This window comes from Argopecten irradians, chromosome 11 (assembly GCF_041381155.1).
Source record: "Argopecten irradians isolate NY chromosome 11, Ai_NY, whole genome shotgun sequence".
NCBI lineage: Eukaryota > Metazoa > Mollusca > Bivalvia > Pectinida > Pectinidae > Argopecten > Argopecten irradians.
In genome coordinates this window covers 5240887-5266642 of record NC_091144.1, presented here as the reverse complement: position 1 = coordinate 5266642, position 25756 = coordinate 5240887, and the positions used below count along the sequence as shown (strand labels likewise).

At 35.9% G+C, this 25756-nt stretch overlaps 2 protein-coding genes across 6 annotated transcripts in view; both read right to left on the bottom strand.

The window, feature by feature from the left end:
• Positions 1–25756, bottom strand: part of LOC138334348 (vitamin D3 receptor B-like) — a 580118-nt gene that overhangs the window by 185912 nt on the left and 368450 nt on the right. The window lies entirely within an intron of this gene.
• On the bottom strand, positions 1688–20342 carry LOC138334350 (uncharacterized). The gene is made up of 6 exons (XM_069283010.1): positions 14651–20342; positions 11704–11784; positions 4476–4535; positions 4088–4342; positions 3383–3602; positions 1688–2753 (listed from the first exon to the last, which is right to left on the bottom strand). The coding sequence occupies exons 1-6, from the start codon at positions 14807–14809 to the stop codon at positions 2689–2691; spliced, it is 840 nt and encodes a 279-aa protein (XP_069139111.1). The 5' UTR covers positions 14810–20342; the 3' UTR covers positions 1688–2688.

Here is a 25756-nt window from a genome sequence, read left to right as displayed (position 1 = left end):
TGATCCCTTGGCTCTTCCATATCAGTCAACAAGTGTGATTTATATTTATAAGGTGTATGACCAATTTCGCATGGTTGTAAATAAATAAAATGTCAATTTTAATTGCTTTATGAATTGCTCTACATGGGTAACTATTTTCAGAGTCTAAGCCATTTTTCAAAAAGGTAGGTCAACATCACCTATTTTTGCAAAATTAAAGTTCATAAATGTCATTATCCATTACACCATGATCATTTAATGTTCATTCTAGATGTCAAGATTCATTGTTCTAGGTCAATTTTTCAAAAGTAGGTTACAATGATCTAAAATATGTCTGGAATATTCCTTCAAAGTATTTAGATTTTAATATTCCTTCAAAATATTTAGATTTTAAATATTTTAAAGGTCATGAATGCCACGAATGTCATCTTTATTTTTTTCACAATTTACAAAATATTGATATGTAACTCTTTAGGTAGTTGTCCATTGCAAATTTTATCTAAGTCTGCTGAGAAAAGTTGGACATATATGGAAGAGGCATGACAGACAACTGTATTTCATTAAACACTTAACATTTATTAAAACATGCACTTACCCAATAGCTATGAAAATAAAATAAACATGCACAACAAGTAACAACATAAGAATTATCAATAGTTTAAAGAGAAAAGAAAACACCAAAAAGTATTAAAATTATAAGAAGATATCTGGCCATTTCTTGTAAAGTCAAAGTCCTGATGTATTAACTAAAAAGATAAGTTTTTAAATTGCTATAAATGTACATTCTGTTAAAAAATGTATCATACATGTACCTATCAAGTCACCCATTTTGAACAGGAGACTCTTAAAAAATTAAAATCTCCAGTTTGAAATAATGACCCACAGGGGCTCAGAAATTTCTCAAAAATTCAACTTTACAATACAAAGCAAAATCAGAATTGTTTCTGTGAAATGGTCCAAAACTTAATATGTGTTCAAAATGGTTTTCCAAATACATCTGTCTTACAATATAATATGACTTTCATTTTGTTTTCATGTTAAGCATCAATATTTCAATATTGTAGTGAACAATTAATGAAGTTTTTTACAGACTTGTACACTATTAGATATTCAAATTTGTACAAAAAATGAAAATAAAAATAAACATGTAACTTCTTCTTAATTGAATAAAAATTGTTGCCACACATAACAGTTTTTTAGAAACTAGGGTAATTAAGCTGGAGATCTCATGCTAGCCAGCATTTGATCCTTTATAAGACTGTATAACGATTATTTTATCCACCATAAATATTGAGAATCGGCTTATCAAATATTTATGATAACAACACAATTTATTTTACACAAAAAATTTACGTTAAGATATATTGATAGATTATAAGGGAAGTAAATGAAAAAAAAGATCTACTCGTATTACAGTATTCCGTCTTTGCATATTACAGAGTTAGCTCCCTTGCGGGTAGGTACCAATTGTTACGTCATTATTTTGTGAGTGCAATTCACGTTGTTTCTCCAAAATATATGACGTAACGCTCTTAAACACATGACGTCACAATCAATACCTACCCGCAAGTGCAGATAACTCTGTAATATGCAAATTCGGAATATGCCATTCTGTTGAACTACTTTTGAAAATACCAATGAATTTATGCAAATTCAATATTTAATCTTTTCATTTCAAATCATAAAAAGAATCATACTGAATTTCCAATGACAATTTCTATAGCAAAATTTATTACAGTGATACATATGTTCATAAATCATTCTGAAGTTACAAAAAGATACAAACTCTGCAATACACAATTAATCTATAATAAGATACAAACTCTGCAATACACAATATAATCTATAAAAAGATACAAACTCTGTAATACACATCCTAATCTATAAAAAGATACAAACTCTGCAATACACAATATAATCTATAAAAAGATACAAACTCTGTAATACACATCCTAATCTATAAAAAGATACAAACTCTGCAATACACATCCTAATACATAAAAAGATACAAACTCTGTAAGTGTCCCACTTAACTATTTACTATAGATATGGCCAATTGTGTATAACTACACACATACAATAATTATGTACATATGTAATAGAAATGTCTTTAAACATCAGGATAGCTATAATGTTGTGTTAATCAAATATTACAAGTGTCAATAAAAAAAAATCCTACAAATATATCAAGTATCAAATATTGCATACATACAATATATGATTTTGATTTGAATTGAAACACTTTAACAGGCTTTTCAAATAAAATGAAGTCTTACAATGTCTCTGTAACTACTTCATAAACTGACACGGATAAAATTACAGTCCTGTGTGGAATATAGGATAGGTCATTTCCTCAATGTTCATCAAATTATATGGCGATACAATTGCGACATTGGTAAAGCTTTCAGCCAATAATAATGTTCAAAATTCAAATAAATTCTGATTCTCTCTTCATATCAAACATAAACTGAACACTGAATTCCTTGTTCCTGGGATCCGAATACCAATCACTGCAAGTCTAATATTGACAAAATGTCACTGCCCTGACATCTAAGCTTGATATTGATGATGTTGTTTTCATTTTTCACAATCCTATCCAAGAAGTAATTCTCCAATTCCTCCAAAGGGATATCAGGGAGAAATTTGGTGACAACTGCTGTTGGGATGATGAGAGTATCATCATTGGTGTCCAACATCGTAAGGTTTTCCTCATTCGGCATAAAGCTTACAGCTTGGATTTGGTGCACCAATACCTCCTCTGGAGCATCTGTTTTCTAATAAAACAATTAGCATACATGAAATAGTCATTAAACTGATACCTGAACAAGTTCATATATGTGATCTATTGACCATATTATTGTATAGACATCATGATTTTAAGAGAAAAAAAAATCAAATTACATACTACTTTGAACCTTCTAAGTCACACATCTTTGTGACCTTGACTTCTATTCAGTTCACAGCCTTTACATAAATGGGACTTACATGATACCTGGCCCCGATTTCTCGAAACAAAAGTGCAGACTTAAGTCAAAACTTAAGTTTTTCTCCTTATGTAATTTATATGAAAATTTATGACTTAAGTCAGTTTTTGACTTAAGTTTGTTTCGAGAACTCGGGGCCTGATAACACTTGTCCGGGACTAGCATCTCTAGTGTTGATAGAATGTACCTTCTTGTAATCTTCTAGCTGAAATGACGTTTGCACGGGATATCATCTTTTGACGTCATTCCTTCACCAATAGAAATAACAGTCCCGCACAAACTTTATCAGGTATCACAGGTACATGAATTAGTCCTAATACCTTGAACTAGCATAGCAGTAATGTTGTAATATACAATTAAGTTGTAAAAAAAGTACAGAATAACCTATTTTTGACTTTTGAGTTTATCCATGTACTTACCTTTTATTGTGGATTGAGATGTTGTAGATAATGACACCTCATTCCTGAAGTTGTTAACCACAACATTAGTTATGGTAACATAATCCCCTGTTTGCAATTTGCATTCAGCACAATCCCTCCAAAGGCTGATTCGGCATCTTGGATTGGTTTGATCTTTTATGTAAACATGTTTAACACTTACTGGTTGATTTTTCACAGAAACTTCATGAGTGACTTCTTCCTGAAATTGACAAACAGTTATAAGGTAAAAATAATTAGCATTTTATACCAGATGAGTTATATCAAACATATAATTAGTAATTATTATATATTCATATCTTTGGGTATATAATAATTCAGAAGTTATCATCTGACAACAAACTACATTTAATATTTTGATCTGCTTTGACATTTTACCTCACCATCTGTGAAACTGAAGACCCTAATCTATAAGGACAATAAGATATAAGAACCAAAAATGTGTGTCTGTGATATCTCTCTATATAGCAGACTTTACCCTTTTGCCCCCTTTTTCTGAGCTCCTGAGTAGTGTAATGCTCAAAAAGACCACTTCTCTAAATGCTACAACCTAAAGTTGACTGTATTAATTACAGTAATTTTTTATGAAGTTGCGTCAGAAAATGATGATAGATAAACACTTGACAGTAAAGTATAACATGCTCACCTTGTCTAATTTCACTAATTACTAAGGCAATTTTAACTTACCTGTACAACTTGTCCACGGACTGACACCTTTTTCTTTAGAGGTGATGCCAATGCCTTAACCAATGGCTGGACTTCTGCCTCAGGAGGGTTGACTAACTTTCTTGCCAGAAGGACAAGAGGTTCTTGCACCTCAATATGTCCTGTTGGGAAAATGCGGGTATTGCTTGTTCCTAGTAATGATCCCTCTGGGTCTGGCTTTACAATAAAATTTCTTAGAAGAAGATTGTTCCCTTCTTTCATTTTGTTAAATTTTCCCTGGTCATAAAGAATTAACTTTGCAGCACGTGACGTGTCTGCAATGCCGGTGTCCTATAAAATATTGCCTCTTTTCCAGTTTGTCATTGGTATATGATTTTATGTCAGACACTGCAATGACTCTGATTCTTACAGATTTCGTGTATGGCATTTGTTTCGTACAATTACCAAGTACATCATCTAAAGTCTGCATCTGTAATGACATAAAATTTGTTATTTAGTAATATCAAAAAGCAGTTCTTACATTTACCTAACATACTGTTCTGTAATATTAGTCTAATGAAGACAAAGACAAATGGAAAAATACAGGTTTATGGTCTGAATAATAACTTTCTAAAGTAGAACATTTGTGTTTCAGGTTTGGGTAATTAAAATACACATGTTCTATAATACTGCCATAATCATTTGTTGGACTTGACACAAGCTGTTGAAATCCATGTTGTTTGCAAAATTCATTGATTGAAGGTGTTGCTAAAGCACAAACATTGAAATCACCCATTATAATGGAAATTAATTTGAAGTTTAGCTTCGTCTTTACTTTATCAAAAAGTGTACTAACAGATCTAACTGTACCTTTCTTAGGTGGTATGTAGACAAATACAACTTGCATAATTGTGTTATTGTACAATAATTGAATGATTATTGCTTGCATTCTATTTTCTATTATTTCATGAACAGAAAGTAAATCAAGTTTTGAATACACAACAATACCATGATAAGGCCTAAAATTATCACTTTCATTACTGTCAAATCGATATTCTTTAAAACCAGGCAACCGGATCAGTTCTGTACAATCTGTTGATGTAAGGCGTGACTCTGATAAACAAATGATATCTGCATTTAGAATATTTAGATCCATTTTCAAATCTTGGAAATGCTTATGCAGTGACCTTATGTTATGATAAACAAGTTTAATTGTGTCATTATCATTTATGCATGGTAGGCATGGAGTTAACTTTGCTTCATCTCTAAGTCTTTTCATTTCTTCCTGTACTGTTGATGATACTGAAATTTTCTTCTCGTTTAAGTGAAGAATATGGAGTTCCTTCATACATCTCAGCCGACTTAAACCAACATAATGAATATGGTCAATTTTGTATTGACCAAAATGTAGTACAGCAGCATCCATTGTAGATCCTTGGCTTTTATGTATAGTTTTTGCAGCTGCAAGGCGGACAGGAAATTGCCTGCGAATGATGGAAATAGACTTATTTTTTAGAAAACTAAATTTTCTAGTTACCTCAATAATTGGAATCCAAGTTTTCAAAATTGAATCATCATACAAGTGCTTCATGGAACGACTACAATTTTTTCCAATTTTTTTATCAATGAATTCAACCCATATAATACTACATCTTTCACAGTTTTCTACTCTATAATCCAGTTTTTTCACAATGCATGGAGTTCCATTTGTCATTCCATCTTCAACATCAATATTGATACATATTTCTGCTGGGAGATCTTCAGCAATTTGAAGAAAACTTTCTAATCCCATTGTTTTTGCTGGATCATTTGGTATTTTATCCTTTATTTTTTCATGAAACTCTGGTTGAACATCACCTGTTACAATGTCAACAGCTGGAATAATGGCTTTTTTATTTTCTGCTACACTTTGGAATGCTTTATTGTTATACTCATTCACAAGTTTTCTTGTTGTAAATAAATGAGTTATTTTCTCAGGGTAACACTGGCTGTTGTATTGTATAGCATGTTTTTTCAGAATATTTATGTCATGATCTGTATGATTACCAATTCTTAACCTATTTAGCAACTGAGCAAACTCAAAGTCTTCTTTTTGACGCATAATTTCTGTTAACTCAAACAATGAAAACGATTCTTGCCACAAGTTTGGTGCCAAAACAGCATAATCAGAACTGGGATTTTGAAATATCCAACTATCCATTACTGGTTTGAGTTGATACAAATCTCCAACTGCAATGACACTTATTCCTCCAAAGATTTGTTTTTTTCCTAATATATTTTGTAAACGCAGATTAATAAAATTAAACAATCTACTACCTACCATAGATATTTCATCAATGATTATTAACTTTAAAGCTTGATATTTCACTCTCATTGTGTTTAATTGTTCACTATCTAATGGTTTGTAGGAAAAACCTTGACCAACTGGGATACAAAATGCATGATGCAATGTATTTCCTCCAATATTATATGCAGCCTTTCCGGTTGGAGCAGTTAAAAGTATTTTAATTTTGTCAGGATTTTCTGTTATTTGGAAATTGAAAACCTTGTTAAGAGCTTGATATAATGCACTTATAAGCACAGATTTTCCAACTCCTGCTCCACCACTTAGAAAATGGTATATAGGATTTTCATTTGTTTTAAACCAATGCAGAATATGATAGAAAAACTGTTTTTGTTTCAAGTTAAGACTTTGAAGTAGTTTATAGTAGTCATCAATGTTCATTTGATCTGGCATTAAATCATCTTCACATATTTCCTTTCTTAAAATTCCTAAGTCAGCACCAATATCATAAGAGCATGCACGTTTACCAGGATCAAAACAACCATACAAGGAACTTATTGTACTAGATTGTTCATTGTCTCTTACTTCTTCATGTTGATTCCCTGGAGCAACATTATCCCACACATTTTCATCAACATCATTCTGGGAAAGCTCATTACAGGATTCTATCATCAAATCAATGAGTTCTGAATTTGGATCAAATTTTTGCCTTTCACGTTTCACTAAATGTTCAACTTGAGTGTATCTGTCTTCAAAAGATTTACAATTATCCAAGATGTCTTTGTTTTCATTTCTCCATGGTACAAACAACATGAGTTGTTCTCGATAAAAGTTTTCAGAGTCATGATTTTTGTTGTAGTGTACATAACGTATGACTTTTCTTTTTTGTCTGCGTTTCAAAATCAAACCTCCCTTCATCTCTATTTCTTTAATTTCACTACAATCTATGTTTTCTGCATCATAATCTTCATTTTCCTCATTGGGGTCTTCTACAGGGTCATCATCATAACAATCTTCATCTTGTTCAGGCAGATTGTCATTTTTCTTATTTTTTCTTTTATTGAAGACAATATTGTAACAAGCAAAAAATTCAGCTAAACAAATAGAACTCAATAAATTAGGACGACGTGAATAACGTTTAAGGTGATTGTCAGCATATATATCTGTAGATGATTCAGGTAGTTCTGAAAGAGAGTTTTTATCTTTTAACATACAAGTTCGTTTTTCCTCTGGTGAAGTATTGATGAAGACAAAATCTCTTGTAGCTCTACGAAGTGGCATTTGTAACACTAAATAGACAGCTTCTTGTGCACTCACTTCTATATGATTCAGAAACTTATTTCCGACAGCTCTTACTTGTTGACGAATATTGCTGTTACCATTTTTAGCCTCATTTACAGCTTGCTGTAATAATGTTGACATTCCTCTCTGTCCTTTTGATATATAAGAAACTATGTAGGAAGCACATGAATAGGCGTCAAGTATAAATTGGATATCCAAATTTGCTTCCCATGCAGAAAGCAAAACTGTATTAAATGCATTGACCCGTATGTCTCTTGGTAGTCTTTTTAAAAATACTTTTGGTGCCTTTAAGGAAGAACGGATACATTTAATGTATTTCAGAGTAATCTAAACCAAGTTTTTTCAAAAATTCATCAATTGTAATGTTTTCTCCTAGTTTCTGTCTTTCCAATTCGGCTGAAATTTTTTCATACATTTTTTGGTAACTTTTAAAATTGTCTTCACATTCAGAAAGAGGTTCAAGAATATCTGTTTCTTTCATAGGTGGTAAAGGAAATCCAAATCGACAAACTGCTTTACCTTTCTTTCTACAAGTACGGGCATGTCTATGCTTTTGATAATTCACAATGGATTCATCACAGGAGGATTGATCTGTTGTAATATATTTGTCAATAAATTGAATCAGGTCACATTTTGGAGAAATACGATACACTGGAGCTCCTTTTATCCATATTAGCATATGAATATGGGGAGAACCTCTTTGTTGAAATTCTACTCTGTAGAAGAAATCAGCAACCTCTCCAGTGGGATTCTGCTTATCTTTCAAAACTGTATTGATAAGAATTTGTATTCTGTGATCAAAGTATCGAGCACAGGTAACAGGATCATTCTTGATCAAATCTGATTTTTCTGCCCAAGACATTTGATTGACTTCCTCATCAGTGAAATCTTTTTTATGAAGTACTTTTCCAAGAACTTTCAAAAGAGAACCCCATTTAGTTTCAGCAGCAGAAAATGATTGAAACCACGTTGGTATTCCTAGCTGTCTGATCATTGCAAATATATCTTTTTTCGCCTTTTCCCAATACGCAGGTGAACCTCGCAATGTCTTTAAAACACTATATCCTTCATCAAGATTCAGTAATTTTTCAATACCATCATCTTTTGACATGTCACCAGCAGTTAATTTTTTACCATTTAATTTACATTTTCTTACTGACAAAGTTACTTTATCCTGTATCTGCTTCATTTGTAGTTTTTTTAGCTTGAAAAATATATTTGGGATACACATTGCAACCCTACGGTCAGCATTTCTTAACTCCCATTTGCATATAGTGCTATAGTGTACAGGGACTTTTCTCAGGTTGTTGTCCATTCTTATTTCACCACAATAGATTACAGGAAAAGCCAGAAACTCAGCATATTTATCCTGAAACATACTTAATGGGTGATTTCCTTCTCCTGGGGCAAATGTCAAAGATTCAACTTCACGGAAATTTATTGGAGCAAGCAAGGTATCAAAATTACCAGAAGGTCGTGTGTCAAGATCAACTTCATTCCATGCATCAGATGAATCATCACAATTTTCTTCATTTGTATCTTGCAAGATTTCATCTCCAGCATTTTGGGGGGTTGGTGGTACAAAAGGTACAAATTGTTCATTTTCAGGTATAACAGATTCATTGTTTTTTGACACTGATGACATATTAACATGAAATTCTTTGTTAAGAGTGATTCCCTCATTTACAAATAATTTGCTATTTTTTAACAACCAATCAACAGCTGTTATACATTTATTTGGTCGTATTGGCACTGAAAATCACATGATGATTATACGCTTTCTTCCTTTTCAATTTTACCATTATAGTCTCATTATCATTAACAGTTCTAGGTAAGCACTTCACAGTGTTATTAACATCTGAAGGAACATTTACAACATTACCCCTTATACTCATTTGACCACCTCTTGGTTTCTCAACTATTTGCATGAAAGGTATCCGTGGTGATATAAGTCTTTCTTCAAATGCAGTGAGCTCTAGTTCATGTGGCTTTGCGGGAAATTTCATTCCATTTAAGATAGAGCATGGGGGAACATTACCACTTCTGATTGAAAAACAACATGATTGACAAACCCATCCTGTTTTTTCGACACATATATCTAAAATATCTTTCATATGTCTGTACTCTTGACGAGAAGTTAAGGAACTCAATTTTATAACACTTTCTTTAAACCATGTTTGATTACATGAGCAGCAAACAAAGCATGGACCATGATTAGTCCGTTTTTTGAATCTGGATATGATTTTCTGAAAATTACTGTTAGAACTTGTCCCTTCATTTTGCATTGAGATATGGATATTGGTTTCCTCTTCCTCTGATAATGCACTGTCTTGGAATTGTTCTAGGTTAGATATATCAACTGCTTCTGATTCCATATTAGTGCAGTTCTGGCAATTCATGCTATATCTCTTTGACTTATCAATGTATTGATTAACATCAGTTTTGCATAATTTCTTTTTCCGTTTGCTTTCATTTATAGTGCTGTCAAAGTTTGCTTTTCTTTTACAGGATTTCGGATGAAGGTCATTATTACAAAAATATGGTTTACCTGGGTAAATATTTGATATTCTTGATTTTATAATTTTAACCTTTACAGATTGTATACAAAATTGAACTTTATGTAATGGAGACATGCTAATTGAAGAAGCTAATCTTTCTTGTATGACTGACCATGTCCGAAAATGTGTCAAATTTCAATAAAACTGCAGTGCCACCTGCATCTGAAAGTCCATTTGAATTACGGCTATGAGGGTCGAAGATATAGTATTGGTTGTCTACACAGAAAACACCTATTGCACAACTATGAAAGATCAAAATTGCAGACGAAGAAAGAGATCTTAGTATGGCAGTTTCCAGCGGTTCACAATACGCATTCGATATCAGTTGATCAGTACTATTCTCTATAGTTAAAGTACCTGCAATTTCCTTTCCTAATTTAATTGAAAAATTAATCTCCAAGTATGAGATATAGCGAGGTAAGTTAGATGGGAAAAGATATTCAGAAGTTACTTCTGAAGTGTGTCTTACAAAATTGTACAACTTATCTCCTGTGTATAATACCTCATCTAAATCAGAAGAAGACCAAGTGTCTATTTGTTTTTTTAAGGAATAAGCAAATGATATCAAGCAGTTTGTTACACACTGCCTTCCACGTGTGTCATCTGGAAATATATCATTTCCTTGATGAAATGAAGCACAAATTGTGTGTATACCCATTTGGTATGTTAATCACTAAAATCTTCACTTGAATATTCACCAACTTATTTAAAATGAATCACCTTTGATAACTGATTTCAAATTAAGTGATAACGATACATGTATGGTAATTAATACCAAGATTGCAATATTTTATCTCCAAGATGGTAATGAATCTCCAAGATTGTATTAAAACTTTGTCTCCAAGATGTAATATAATTCCAAGTGTAAATATATTTCCATCTCCAAGATTGTAAAGCATACATCGATCTCCAAGATTATTTAACCATATGTCATAGACATATAGCAATATACCCCCATACACACCATAAGGATTTAACTCAATTATTTGTCACCATTTAAGCATTATATCATAACTTTTGTCTTGAATTCAGTTTTAGAAACCAAATCAGTCAACAATCAGTACAATTAATTTTATAAACATTAAACAACATGGATTTCTTAACTGCTTGAAAGAAACAATACAATAAGTCTTTCATTAAATGATAAAATAATTAGATTTTACGATAAGTAAGGATAAGAGAGTAAAAGCGTTTGCAAATAAAATCTATCAACAATATTGTATTTAGTAATTGACCGATTCCCAGTCACTATAATAACACACCCCACACACACTGAGCCATACAAAATGTGGTACTGTATCACCAAGGCCTACAGGATAGCAAATAACATCCATTTGCAATTTAACTTTAAGTGAAAAAAATGATACACATATAGATATATATATCTATATTCAAAGCGTCTGTTACTTTGATCTTTTTATTTTTAAATAAAATCATATTGGTGTAAAAACTTGTTTGATATCTGTTTTAAGTTGGGTTTTTTATTGCAAAGATTAAGATGTCTGAAAACTTACTGCCATGTTATGACTTTGTGTTAAAAGGCCCCTGGTTGTTGTGATTACTGCAGGTAGGTTCCTCTGCACCAACGGAAGCAGCTGAAAAAAAAGAAAAGAAAATCTTAAAAAATGGTTTGTATTACTATTATTAACAAGAAGCCCAATGGGCCTTAACGGTCATCTAACTGTTAATAGAATACACATAGTAGAACTGAAATACATATATATATTATATAAAGAACTGAAATACACACTAAGTTTACAGATTGTAGCATATTTGATTTCAAAGATCAAGGTCATTCACTGAACAAATTTGGTAGCTCTTCATCCTAACAAGATTATAGCTTTTTTACCCTCATGACCTTCAATGAAGGTGAAGGTCATTTATTTAAACAAACTTGGTAGTGCTGCAGGCCTAATACAAGTACTCTTGGCCTTTCGGTTATTGAGAAGAAGTTGTTTGAATGAAAAAATTCTGCACGACGCCGAGACAGCGCACGACGCATAACAGACATGGCACATTACGATGGACAAAGCATGATGAAGATAGTCTATAGGTCATTCTGACCCTTCCAGTCGGATGACCAAACAAGCTGAAGGAAACAATGGGAATATTCCACATACCACATGATACCCGATAACGTTTGTGCAGGACTATTTTTACTATTGGTGATGGAACAATGTTAAAAGATGATATTCTGCGCTAAAGTCATTTCAGCTGGAAGATTACATCACCACTTGAGATACTATTAAACTATTCTCACACAAACGTTAGATCTGGTATCACATGGTATGTGAATGGGGTAGTATTAACAGATATGTAACTTAAAATAAATTAAAAAATGTTTGAACTTCCTTTAAATATATATATTCAAACATATTTTATCATGTCTAGATAACTATTAATCAAATTTTTGGTGTTACTTGAACCTGCATAAACACAAGGATGGAACAGACATGCTTCAAAGCTCTCTATAGTCTATTCATAATTATACAGTAGACTACTGTATGCACTACTGACAAGTAAACAAGTCCTGAAACAAGGAGCCGAAAAACGTGGCATAAAACCCAAATATATCAAGGTCAAAGTAACAATTAATCAATTATAACTCTAAATTTATGCGAGTATTGTAAAATTGTAAAAAAAATAACAGCAGGTAACACAAAGATATTGTAATTTGGTGTGTTTAACTTGAGTTTCCATGGTAACAGAAAAAAATCTAAAAACTGAAGGTCCGCAACAGCAAAAGGCACAACTAGGGCACTTGTCTGATATACATAAAGTTTTACGGAGATTTAACAATTTGGCTTAGTCTTCAAAAAGTGTTGCAATATTGGAACTTAAGTTAGCGTCACGTTAGAACTTAGACTAGAGCAATGGCAATGTTAGGCCTAACGTTAACTTTTTACAGTATGGAGTGAACGTCAAACTCATTTGCCGTTACTGAGTACTGCATTTAGTCCACTAGGATCTTTCATGAAATATATTATACACTAAACCTGAAATCCATTCATAACTTGTTTGTGATCCGGTTCCAGACCGTCTGACGATAATGTTTAAATTTGAACGATTTCGTCAGATTGAACTTGTGATCAGTAAGGTGAGCATCCGGTATTGTTGACCAATCACGAACGTTCGTTTATAGCATTCAGTTACCTCCCTTTATCTCCGTATAGGCCACAAGAAAAAAGAGATATAAAAAGAAAATTATTAGAGTAGCCAAAATCAAACTTAAGCAAAACCTTATTTTCTTCTCCATGATGCACGTTGTTTTGTCATCAAGTTCATCCCTGAAACACGGCGCGGTTCAAACACAAGTATTGTTATGTACCTCCCTGGGTCCGGTGTACAGGTAAAACAGTCTACTGGTTTATTTGGACCGGTACTAGATCTACCTGCCTATATTATTGGACTTTTTTAAATTAAATTTAAAAAAAAACACATAATAATATAGGCAGGTGTAGCGGACTACGGTAATACCCTGTCGAATCGTGATCGACATGATTGATATTTTAGTTGAATATATTAACGTTAGGGATCAAAGCTTGCTACATTGTACATATTGCTTCGATGTAACCTTACGCTTGATCATGCAACAACTAAATTTGTCTTTAAAAAAATAGCTGTTAACAGTTAAGGACTTACATGTAGATAGATCTACCAGTGTAACCGCTTTGGTAGTCTTGCGCGAGCCTGTGTCCCTAACTGTTACGTTTGGTTGGTTCTATCAGCAACATACATGTATGTTTCTGGTTCTATTTAATCATAAAGGTCCTCATAATTTTAATTCTTCATATATCTACCTTTAAATCACATACTATGGAAGCAGATTGGACACTCTCAACCGGGAACGTTCGGCGCTTTCCGTAAACGAGATCCGAACTTCCTAACGGGGTTCTATCCCTCCTTACAAGCCCAGCAGAAACATAAATAAAATGCGCTCTCGTTTTTTTTTTTTTTTTGATTGGTAAAAAACAGGTCGTATATTTACCATATTTTTTTAACAAAACCCCCCCAAAAAACCCACTTAAAACTGATAAATTATGGAATTTCCGAAAAATGTTAGAAGAAAGAGGAACAATGTATCTATGAAACAGCGATTCCAATTTCCCTGATACATTGTCTTTATGGAGGAAATACACAAACATGTATACAAAAATGTACTATATTGTGTATACACATTTTATTAGATATTACAGTTCGTTATTAAAACTGACTACACTTTATACTTAAATAGCTATTTGCCTATCAAATAGCAAAAACACAAAGCCGAATAATAGAGCCACTCGCTTTAAATAGAGAATTGCAATGTAAATTAATGATGTATTAACCTGTATATCACCAGAGTGCTCAAAGACTGCGGAGATAATTGTTACAGTGTATACACTTTGTCAGATCCCATTTCACATTCATTTTAAACATGAATATTTAAATAAAAAATATGGATGTAAATATTATACTTACATTTTCAATGAAAATTGGTCGTACAGCGTGACGTTGATTTGAATCAGGTCTTGGGTGGGGCTGTGTCGTACTCAGCATCAAAAATGTACGCTCAATTCCTCCGCATTTTACACAAGTAATTAATGTATTTTTTTTAAATCGTACATAACTGTAACGCATGCATATATTTTTCGAAATATGGTGAGGATTATCCAAAGAGGACCACTATAAAACAAGGGAATATAAACTAAATACAAAATTGAAATTAATTTTTATTTGTTTGTTATTAGACTATTTTCTCTTTGTTTCGACCGCATCACGGCAATTACACATTCCAGACCTTATAAGAGAACTGTACCTAGCTAGCCGCACTGCCCCTTGTATATGTGCTGTTTGCAGATAAGGGCTACAAATGTACGAGAATGTTACAGCGCACCTGTGGCAAAATCTGGGTCATGCGGTGAATATTTTATATGCTCGCTTATAGATATGCACATGTATAGATGTATGAATTATTTGGAAACATTTCGTGTATAAAATATAAACATGAATTGACTTTCTAGAACAAACAATATTCAACACATGACTTAAATAGTTATATAGCCTACGACCGCCGTAACTACGTAGGCCTATATATAAACTGTATGATGCGATACGTTACACATGTACAGCGCTAGCCTACATGTACATTGTGCGACCAGCGCATTAATACGTGTTAAAAGAAAATTCATAAGGTGTTTATAAACGGACCAAATCAGTAAATCAAATTTTGTATACGTGTATTATGATATTTTATCGTGATACACACCTGACAAACGGTTAAAATGTGCATTCAGCACAAAGAGAAAGACTATGAAAAGAGAACTATATCTTGCCTCGTAACGTTTCATTTGTTGTAGGGTTGTGCTAAAATTGTCTCCCAAATTTTGCCAACGATCCCAATAGGGTTGGAAAAGGCCCATAGGGCCTTTATCCAACCCCAAAAAACAGAAATGCAAAATTATAAAAGATAAAAAAAATTGAAAGAAAAATTAACCGTGAAAGCTTGACTGCAGGATAACTGGTGGACTCCTTAACTTTGTTGTGAGAAGTATAACAATGCTGACCTACTATAGAATCAATACTACGATAAACAACAGTTTGGATATTAATGTCACCGTTTTGTGCCTCAGTTTGTGTTGTATGTTCATTTTCGATATGAGCTGATATGCTAGAGAAAATGTGAGAATGACTGCTATCGTTCCTAAATGGTATGTTAGCTACCTAGATTTTACCTGAATGTAATCTCGTTAACTATCTAATGGCACATTTAAATGCCCAGCTGGTCAGATACCTGGACATTTTCTTACTTATCGTCAAGTTTGACAAGTGAAAAAAAAGTCGTCTAAAAAGCACCTGTGATACTTGATCATTGTATCTTCATTTGAATCTCCTCACGATCCCCAAACTTGTGATACGATGATCGTCTCAGCTCTGTTTTTGCAATAAGAATAATAGCTGGTTGAGTACCTCCAAATGGCATAATTTTTGAACTTTAAAAAACAAGAGGCCCAGAGGGCCTGTATCGCTCACCTGGTTTGTAATGCCAAATAATTTTCTGAATACAGGTTCATTGTTTCTTTTCTGAAGGAATTTTAATATTTACCTCTATTTCCCCTATTGGGCCCCACCTCTCCTACCCCCGGGGGATCAGAGCCAAAATTTATACAAGTTCTGTTCCCCTTCCCCCAAGGATGTTTCTGGCCAAATTTGGTTACAATCCATGCAGAATTCTATGAGAAGAAGTGATTTAAAGGATTTACCTCTATTTCCCCTATTGGGCCATGCCCCTCCTGCCCCCTGGGGATCAGAGCCAAAATTTATACAAGTTCTGTTCTCCTACCCCCAAGGATGTTTGTTGCCAAATTTAGTTACAATCCATGTAGAACTCTATGACTAATAGCGAATTAAAGGATTTACCTCTATTTCCCCTATTGGGCCCCACCCCTCCAGCCCCCGGGGGGCAAGAGCCAAAATTTATACAAGTTCTGTTCCCCTTCCCCCAAGGATGTTTGTGGCCAAATTTTGTTACATTCCATTCAGAACTCTATGACAAGTAGCGATTTAAAGGATTTACCTATATTTCCCCTATTGGGCCCCGCCCCTCCAGCCCCCGGGGGGGTCAGAGCCAAAATTTATACAAGTTCTATTCCCCTTCCCCCAAGGATGTTTGTGGCCAAATTTTGTTACATTCCATTCAGAACTCTATGACAAGTAGCGATTTAAAGGATTTACCTATATTTCCCCTATTAGGCCCCGCCCCTCCAGCCCCCGGGGGGGGTCAGAGCCAAAATTTATACAAGTTCTATTCCCCTTCCCCCAAGGATGTTTGTGGCCAAATTTGGTTACAATCCATGTAGAACTCTATGACAAGTAGCGATTTAAAGGATTTACCTCTATCTCCCCTATTGGGCCCCGCCCCTCCTGCCCCCGGGGGGTCAGAGCCAAAATTTATACAAGTTCTGTTCCCCTTCCCCCAAGGATGATTGTGGCAAAATTTAGTTACAATCCATGTAGAACTCTATGACTAGTAGCGATTTAAAGGATTTACCTCTATTTCCCCTATTGGGCCCCGCCCCTCCTGTCCCCGGGGGGTCAGAGCCAAAATTTATACAAGTTCTGTTCCCCTTCCCCCAAGGATGTTTCTGGCCAAATTTGGTTACAATCCATGCAGAACACTAGGACAAGTAGAGATTTATAGGATTTACCTCAATTTCCCCTATTGGGCCCCGCCCCTCCTGTCCCTTGGGGGGTCAGAGCCAAAATTTATACAAGTTCTATTCCCCTTCCCCCAAGGATGTTTCTGGCCAAATTTGGTTTCAATCCATGCAGAACTCTAGGACAAGTAGCGATTTATAGGATTTACCTCAATTTCCCCTATTGGGCCCCGCCCCTCTTGTCCCCGGGGGGTCAGAGCCAAAATTTATACAAGTTCTGTTCCCCTCCCCCCAAGGATGTTTCTGGCCAAATTTGGTTAAAATCCATGCAGAACTCTATGACTAGTAGCGATTTAAAGGAAATGTTGACGGACAGTCGGACGACGGACGACGGACGACGGACGACGGACGACGCGCCATGACATAAGCTCACCGGCCCTTCGGGCCAGGTGAGCTAATAACCATACAATTACCCCTGTCAAAGTTCAAAGACAATTACACCAGCTTGTAATGATCACTAAAATGTTAGTCATTTATCTATACTGGTATAGAAATATTTCTCTCACAATTGTTCAAATATTTCTATTGCTAACTGAGCAGTTGTCATGAAATGATGGATGGGTTCAAATTCATTTTCAAATGTTTTATTTGATATCATCAATCTGGACACGCTTTGCACCCCTCTATTTTAAATGGAACTGTACCGCTTTAATGTTGTCTGGGTTCCAGTACAAGAACTTTAGGAAAGTTCAGGATCCAAATTGAAATGTGAGTTGAATTTTAATGTACCCATTCAACTTCAACATAATTTCAAACTGACGGTATCATATAACCAAATAGGTGGGAGAAATATATAGTTTACAATTATAATAATCAAAAGCTGTTTAAATTGTCAAAATGAATCACCATAACTTAACACTGTATTCTACTTTAAGGTAGTGAAATCCCGGCTCTGAAATTAAGTAAAAATAATGGTTTTTTCATATAAATGTATATTTATTCTTCGTAGAAGTTATTAGCCACATTTAAAATCCCACCATTTTTCATGGAAAGCAAATAAAGCAAAAACAGCAGGATGGAAAAGTATAAATCTTGTGTAAAAATATAGAGAGTATCCAGATCATTGAAATTTCAAGTAGTGAACACTTAACACGATTTTTATGATCCACAACTCTCAAGGCAAATACTTGAAGCCTGGTGACATTGTAGGTTGAAAATCATAGAGCTGACCTTAAGGTCAGGGGTGACCCTGATAGACAAGTGAGACATTTACAGGTGTAAATATAGGTTACAGGTGTGTACAATATACACATTACAGGTGTTGATTAAGGAATATACATTATAGGTGTGTAAAGATAATAACACACTTGTATTAGTATTAATTAAACATGTTTTAAGTTATACACATTACAGGTGTGTAAAGATATACATAACAGGTGTGTACAGATATATACATTACACATGTGTAAAGATATATACATTACACATGTGTAAAGATATATACATTTCATAACAGTAAAGATGTACACATTACAGGTGTGTAAAGGTATATACAGAGGATTCCGCTTATTTGAATAAGTCATTTTCCAGCAGAAAATATGCAAATAACCAGAGTATTCGAATAGGCGGAGATGACATTTTGCACCTTCGTTTGACCTCACACATATGTATGTGAACAGGCAAATAGATATCGTTTCGTTTACTTGATAAATACGTAAATTATTTACACTTAAAACGAACCACAAGTAATTATTTTCGAAGTCATAAATTGATTTGAATTGTTTAATAACAAAAAATATTCCAATAGGCCTATTAGATTCTTGTTTACGTTAGATCGACAATTGAATATTTGAGAAACAGCTAAACGATCGATATCAAATGCAATAACTTAACAGGATTGAATTTGTGTCTACAATTCTGAACCTAAATAATAAACAAATTTACGTACATTTGCCTGGCAAAATGAACTTACGATCGTGATTAAACTTCAAAGTGCCGATCAACTAGTAGTGTTGTTTTTATACATGTGTAAGAATTCGAAAATGACGGCAGGTGATAAGCCATGCGTTCACTGGACCTAAATGTGTTTTGATAACTCTCCCTGTATTGTTGATATGTACCGCGAATAGCTTGATAACATTTCAGAAATTAATGCATATTCAAGTAGTGCTCAATGAAACAACGTAGCAAGTATCTTTTGTATCCTACATACTGTTCGAAACTTGCGGTAGTCATTGCACGCCAACTTTGCATGCTTTTAAGTCTCGTTCAACGAGATGCTTGATTCAAATATGTGTGTCCTAGTCAACAAGACTCTGGTATAGACTCTATACTACTCATGAATGGCGATTGTTGTAAGGAAGCATGGTTTCTCCAACCGATCGCAACTAAGGTACGTTACGTTAATAAATAAACATATTTGAAAGTGCAAATGCTTTAATAAGATGTTTGAGTCAGTGATTATACTAAAGTTATGATCAACCGCTGCTGATGTAAATCGTAACAGCGTCGAATACCTTTGCAGATTCATGCATAAAATAACAAGCCATACGATAACGTTAATCTGTTACCGTGATGATTTCTAGTAAAAGCGAAGTATCTTGAAACATATATCGGCAAATTTCGCTAAAAATATATTGCAAAATTGAAAAATATTCGATTTTATTTTTAGAATTTCCAAAATATTTTATTCAAATAACCGGAGGTCATGTAAAAATCTATGCAAATACACGGAGTTGAAAAACAAAGATAAAGAAGGAAAAAATCGGGACCGCAGAATTTTATGCAAATTTCGAAATATTCAAATAACCGTTATCCGATTATGTGGAGTCCTCTGTATACATTAAATGTGTGTAAAGGTATATATACATTACAGGTGTGTAAATATATACACATGTAAATATATAAACATTTCATGTGTGTAAAGTTATACACATTATATGTGTGTAAAGTATACACATTACAGGTGTGTAAAGATATATACATTACAGATGTGTAAAAATGTACACATTACAGATGTGTAAAGATATATACATAACATGTGTGTAAAGGTATATACATTACAGGTGTGTAAAATATATACATTACATGTGTGTAAAGATGTACACATTACAGGTATGTAAAAATATACATATTACACATGTGTAAAGATATATACATAACACGTGTGTAAAGATACATACATTACATGTGTGTAAAGGTATACACATTACAGCTGTGTAAAGGCATATACATTACACATGTGTAAAGATATATACATTATACGTGAGTAATTGTATATACATAAAACGTGTGTAAAGGCATATACATTACACATGTGTAAAGATATATACATTACAGCTGTGTAAAGAAAAACACATTAAACGTGTGTAAAGGTATATGCTTTACAAGTGTGTAAAGGTATACACATTATAGCTGTGTAAGGATATACACATTAAATGTGTGTAAAGGTATACACATTGTAGGCGTGTAAAGGTATATACATTATATTCAAAGCCTTTATGTAATCTTCTGAAGTTTCAATAGATTTTTTTTTTATAAGTTCTATAAGTTTTTTAAGATGTTCTATATCAAAAATCAAATATAACAGACCAGAAATACAATTCTTTATCAAACAATGTTGCCTCTTTTGCTAAATTTAACTTACAGGTTATACCAGATTACCAGTAATTAATGATTGTAATAAAATTTCAAGAATTTGTTTTAGAAACAACAGATGCAGTTACAGAACAAATTTTGATAATTCATCAATCCTATTGTAAAAGTATCCAACAATCAGAAATCAGTTTTTATCTAAATTTATATTTATTACATATAGAAAATTGAAACAGAAAGACAACCCTATTTTTCTCTCCCCTTTTTTCCGGGTCTAGTTGGTCCAAGGTTTCACAGTAGTCATGTAAGACAGTGTGAATTTTAATCACTACTTCAATCAAATTAGAGTCAATTACAGCCGGCTGGATAGGGATATACACATTAAATGTGTGTAAAGCACCCCTTAGCACCCCTTCCTCCTCAAAGGGAGGAAGGGGTGCTATCATCAGTACCAGCTGTTCTGTCAATAGTACAATGTAAGGGAGGAAAGGGGTGCCATGTCAGCTGTTCTGTCAATAGTACCAATGTAAGGGAGTAAGGGGTGCCATGTCAGCGTTCTGTCAATAGTACCAATGTAAGGGAGTAAGGGGTGCCATGTCAGCCGTTCTGTCAATAGTACCAATGTAAGGTAGTAAGGGGTGCCATGTCAGCTGTTCTGTCAATAGTACCAATGTAAGGGAGTAAGGGGTGCCATGTCAGCTGTTCTGTCAATAGTACCAATGTAAGGGAGTAAGGGGTGCCATGTCAGCTGTTCTGTCAATAGTACCAATGTAAGGGAGTAAGGGGTGCCATGTCAGCTGTTCTGTCAATAGTACCAATGTAAGGGAGTAAGGGGTGCCATGTCAGCTGTTCTGTCAATAGTACCAATGTAAGGGAGTAAGGGGTGCCATGTCAGCCGTTCTGTCAATAGTACCAATGTAAGGGAGTAAGGGGTGCCATGTCAGCTGTTCTGTCAATAGTACCAATGTAAGGGAGTAAGGGGTGCCATGTCAGCTGTTCTGTCAATAGTACCAATGTAAGGTAGTAAGGGGTGCCATGTCAGCCGTTCTGTCAATAGTACCAATGTAAGGGAGTAAGGGGTGCCATGTCAGCCGTTCTGTCAATAGTACCAATGTAAGGTAGTAAGGGGTGCCATGTCAGCCGTTCTGTCAATAGTACCAATGTAAGGGAGTAAGGGGTGCCATGTCAGTCGTTCTGTCAATAGTACCAATGTAAGGTAGTAAGGGGTGCCATGTCAGCCGTTCTGTCAATAGTACCAATGTAAGGTAGTAAGGGGTGCCATGTCAGCCGTTCTGTCAATAGTACCAATGTAAGGTAGTAAGGGGTGCCATGTCAGCCGTTCTGTCAATAGTACCAATGTAAGGTAGTAAGGGGTGCCATGTCAGCCGTTCTGTCAATAGTACCAATGTAAGGTAGTAAGGGGTGCCATGTCAGCCGTTCTGTCAATAGTACCAATGTAAGGTAGTAAGGGGTGCCATGTCAGCTGTTCTGTCAATAGTACCAATGTAAGGTAGTAAGGGGTGCCATGTCAGCCGTTCTGTCAATAGTACCAATGTAAGGTAGTAAGGGGTGCCATGTCAGCCGTTCTGTCAATAGTACCAATGTAAGGTAGTAAGGGGTGCCATGTCAGCCGTTCTGTCAATAGTACCAATGTAAGGGAGTAAGGGGTGTCATGTCAGCCGTTCTGTCAATAGTACCAATGTAAGGGAGTAAGGGGTGCCATGTCAGCCGTTCTGTCAATAGTACCAATGTAAGGTAGTAAGGGGTGCCATGTCAGCCGTTCTGTCAATAGTACCAATGTAAGGGAGTAAGGGGTGCCATGTCAGCCGTTCTGTCAATAGTACCAATGTAAGGTAGTAAGGGGTGCCATGTCAGTTGTTCTGTCAATAGTACCAATGTAAGGGAGTAAGGGGTGCCATGTCAGCCGTTCTGTCAATAGTACCAATGTAAGGTAGTAAGGGGTGCCATGTCAGCCGTTCTGTCAATAGTACCAATGTAAGGTAGTAAGGGGTGCCATGTCAGCAGTTCTGTCAATAGTACCAATGTAAGGTAGTAAGGGGTGCCATGTCAGCCGTTCTGTCAATAGTACCAATGTAAGGGAGTAAGGGGTGCCATGTCAGCCGTTCTGTCAATAGTACCAATGTAAGGGAGTAAGGGGTGCCATGTCAGCTGTTCTGTCAATAGTACCAATGTAAGGTAGTAAGGGGTGCCATGTCAGCTGTTCTGTCAATAGTACCAATGTAAGGTAGTAAGGGGTGCCATGTCAGCCGTTCTGTCAATAGTACCAATGTAAGGTAGTAAGGGGTGCCATGTCAGCCGTTCTGTCAATAGTACCAATGTAAGGTAGTAAGGGGTGCCATGTCAGCCGTTCTGTCAATAGTACCAATGTAAGGTAGTAAGGGGTGCCATGTCAGCTGTTCTGTCAATAGTACCAATGTAAGGGAGTAAGGGGTGCCATGTCAGCCGTTCTGTCAATAGTACCAATGTAAGGGAGTAAGGGGTGCCATGTCAGCCGTTCTGTCAATAGTACCAATGTAAGGTAGTAAGGGGTGCCATGTCAGCCGTTCTGTCAATAGTACCAATGTAAGGGTAGTAAGGGGTGCCATGTCAGCTGTTCTGTCAATAGTACCAATGTAAGGTAGTAAGGGGTGCCATGTCAGCCGTTCTGTCAATAGTACCAATGTAAGGTAGTAAGGGGTGCCATGTCAGCCGTTCTGTCAATAGTACCAATGTAAGGGAGTAAGGGGTGCCATGTCAGCCGTTCTGTCAATAGTACCAATGTAAGGGAGTAAGGGGTGCCATGTCAGCTGTTCTGTCAATAGTACCAATGTAAGGTAGTAAGGGGTGCCATGTCAGCCGTTCTGTCAATAGTACCAATTGTAAGGGAGTAAGGGGTGCCATGTCAGTTGTTCTGTCAATAGTACCAATGTAAGGGAGTAAGGGGTGCCATGTCAGCCGTTCTGTCAATAGTACCAATGTAAGGGTGCATGTAATAGGGGTGTATGCCATGTCAGCCGTTCTGTCAATAGTACCAATGTAAGGGAGTAAGGGGTGCCATGTCAGCCGTTCTGTCAATAGTACCAATGTAAGGGAGTAAGGGGTGCCATGTCAGCCGTTCTGTCAATAGTACCAATGTAAGGGAGTAAGGGGTGCCATGTCAGCCGTTCTGTCAATAGTACCAATGTAAGGAGTAAGGGGTGCATGTCAGCCGTTCTGTCAATAGTACCAATGTAAGGTAGTAAGGGGTGCCATGTCAGTTGTTCTGTCAATAGTACCAATGTAAGGGAGTAAGGGGTGCCATGTCAGCCGTTCTGTCAATAGTACCAATGTAAGGTAGTAAGGGGTGCCATGTCAGCCGTTCTGTCAATAGTACCAATGTAAATGGGAGTAAGGGGTGCCATGTCAGCCGTTCTGTCAATAGTACCAATGTAAGGGAGTAAGGGGTGCCATGTCAGCCGTTCTGTCAATAGTACCAATGTAAGGGAGTAAGGGGTGCCATGTCAGCTGTTCTGTCAATAGTACCAATGTAAGGGAGTAAGGGGTGCCATGTCAGCTGTTCTGTCAATAGTACCAATGTAAGGGAGTAAGGGGTGCCATGTCAGCCGTTCTGTCAATAGTACCAATGTAAGGGTAGTAAGGGGTGCCATGTCAGCTTGTTCTGTCAATAGTACCAATGTAAGGGAGTAAGGGGTGCCATGTCAGCCGTTCTGTCAATAGTACCAATGTAAGGAGTAAGGGGTGCCATGTCAGCCGTTCTGTCAATAGTACCAATGTAAGGGAGTAAGGGGTGCCATGTCAGCGTTCTGTCAATAGTACCAATGTAAGGGAGTAAGGGGTGCCATGTCAGCTGTTCTGTCAATAGTACCAATGTAAGGGAGTAAGGGGTGCCATGTCCAATGTAGGAGTTCTGTCAATAGTACCAATGTAAGGGAGTAAGGGGTGCCATGTCAGCCGTTCTGTCAATAGTACCAATGTAAGGTAGTAAGGGGTGCCATGTCAGCTGTTCTGTCAATAGTACCAATGTAAGGGAGTAAGGGGTGCCATGTCAGCTGTTCTGTCAATAGTACCAATGTAAGGTAGTAAGGGGTGCCATGTCAGCCGTTCTGTCAATAGTACCAATGTAAGGTAGTAAGGGGTGCCATGTCAGCCGTTCTGTCAATAGTACCAATGTAAGGTAGTAAGGGGTGCCATGTCAGCCGTTCTGTCAATAGTACCAATGTAAGGGAGTAAGGGGTGCCATGTCAGCCTGTTCTGTCAATAGTACCAATGTAAGGGAGTAAGGGGTGCCATGTCAGCTGTTCTGTCAATAGTACCAATGTAAGGGAGTAAGGGGTGCCATGTCAGCCGTTCTGTCAATAGTACCAATGTAAGGGAGTAAGGGGTGCCATGTCAGCTGTTCTGTCAATAGTACCAATGTAAGGGAGTAAGGGGTGCCATGTCAGCCGTTCTGTCAATAGTTCTGTCAATAGTACCAATGTAAGGTAGTAAGGGGTGCCATGTCAGCTGTTCTGTCAATAGTACCAATGTAAGGGAGTAAGGGGTGCCATGTCAGCCGTTCTGTCAATAGTACCAATGTAAGGGAGTAAGGGGTGCCATGTCAGCCGTTCTGTCAATAGTACCAATGTAAGGGAGTAAGGGGTGCCATGTCAGCCGTTCTGTCAATAGTACCAATGTAAGGGAGTAAGGGGTGCCATGTCAGCCGTTCTGTCAATAGTACCAATGTAAGGGAGTAAGGGGTGCCATGTCAGCGTTCTGTCAATAGTACCAATGTAAGGTAGTAAGGGGTGCCATGTCAGCTGTTCTGTCAATAGTACCAATGTAAGGGAGTAAGGGGTGC

Excerpts from the sequence above, each read along its gene's own strand:
- LOC138334350 (XM_069283010.1), bottom strand. The coding sequence starts at position 14,809 with ATGCGTTACAGTTATGTACGATTTAAAAAAAATACATTAATTACTTGT. Across the intron at positions 11,785-14,650 it reads GACCAATTTTCATTGAAAAT|CTGCTTCCGTTGGTGCAGAG; the intron begins GTAAGTATAATA and ends CTTTTTTTTCAG. Across the intron at positions 4,536-11,703 it reads CACAAAGTCATAACATGGCA|ATGCAGACTTTAGATGATGT; the intron begins GTAAGTTTTCAG and ends ATGTCATTACAG.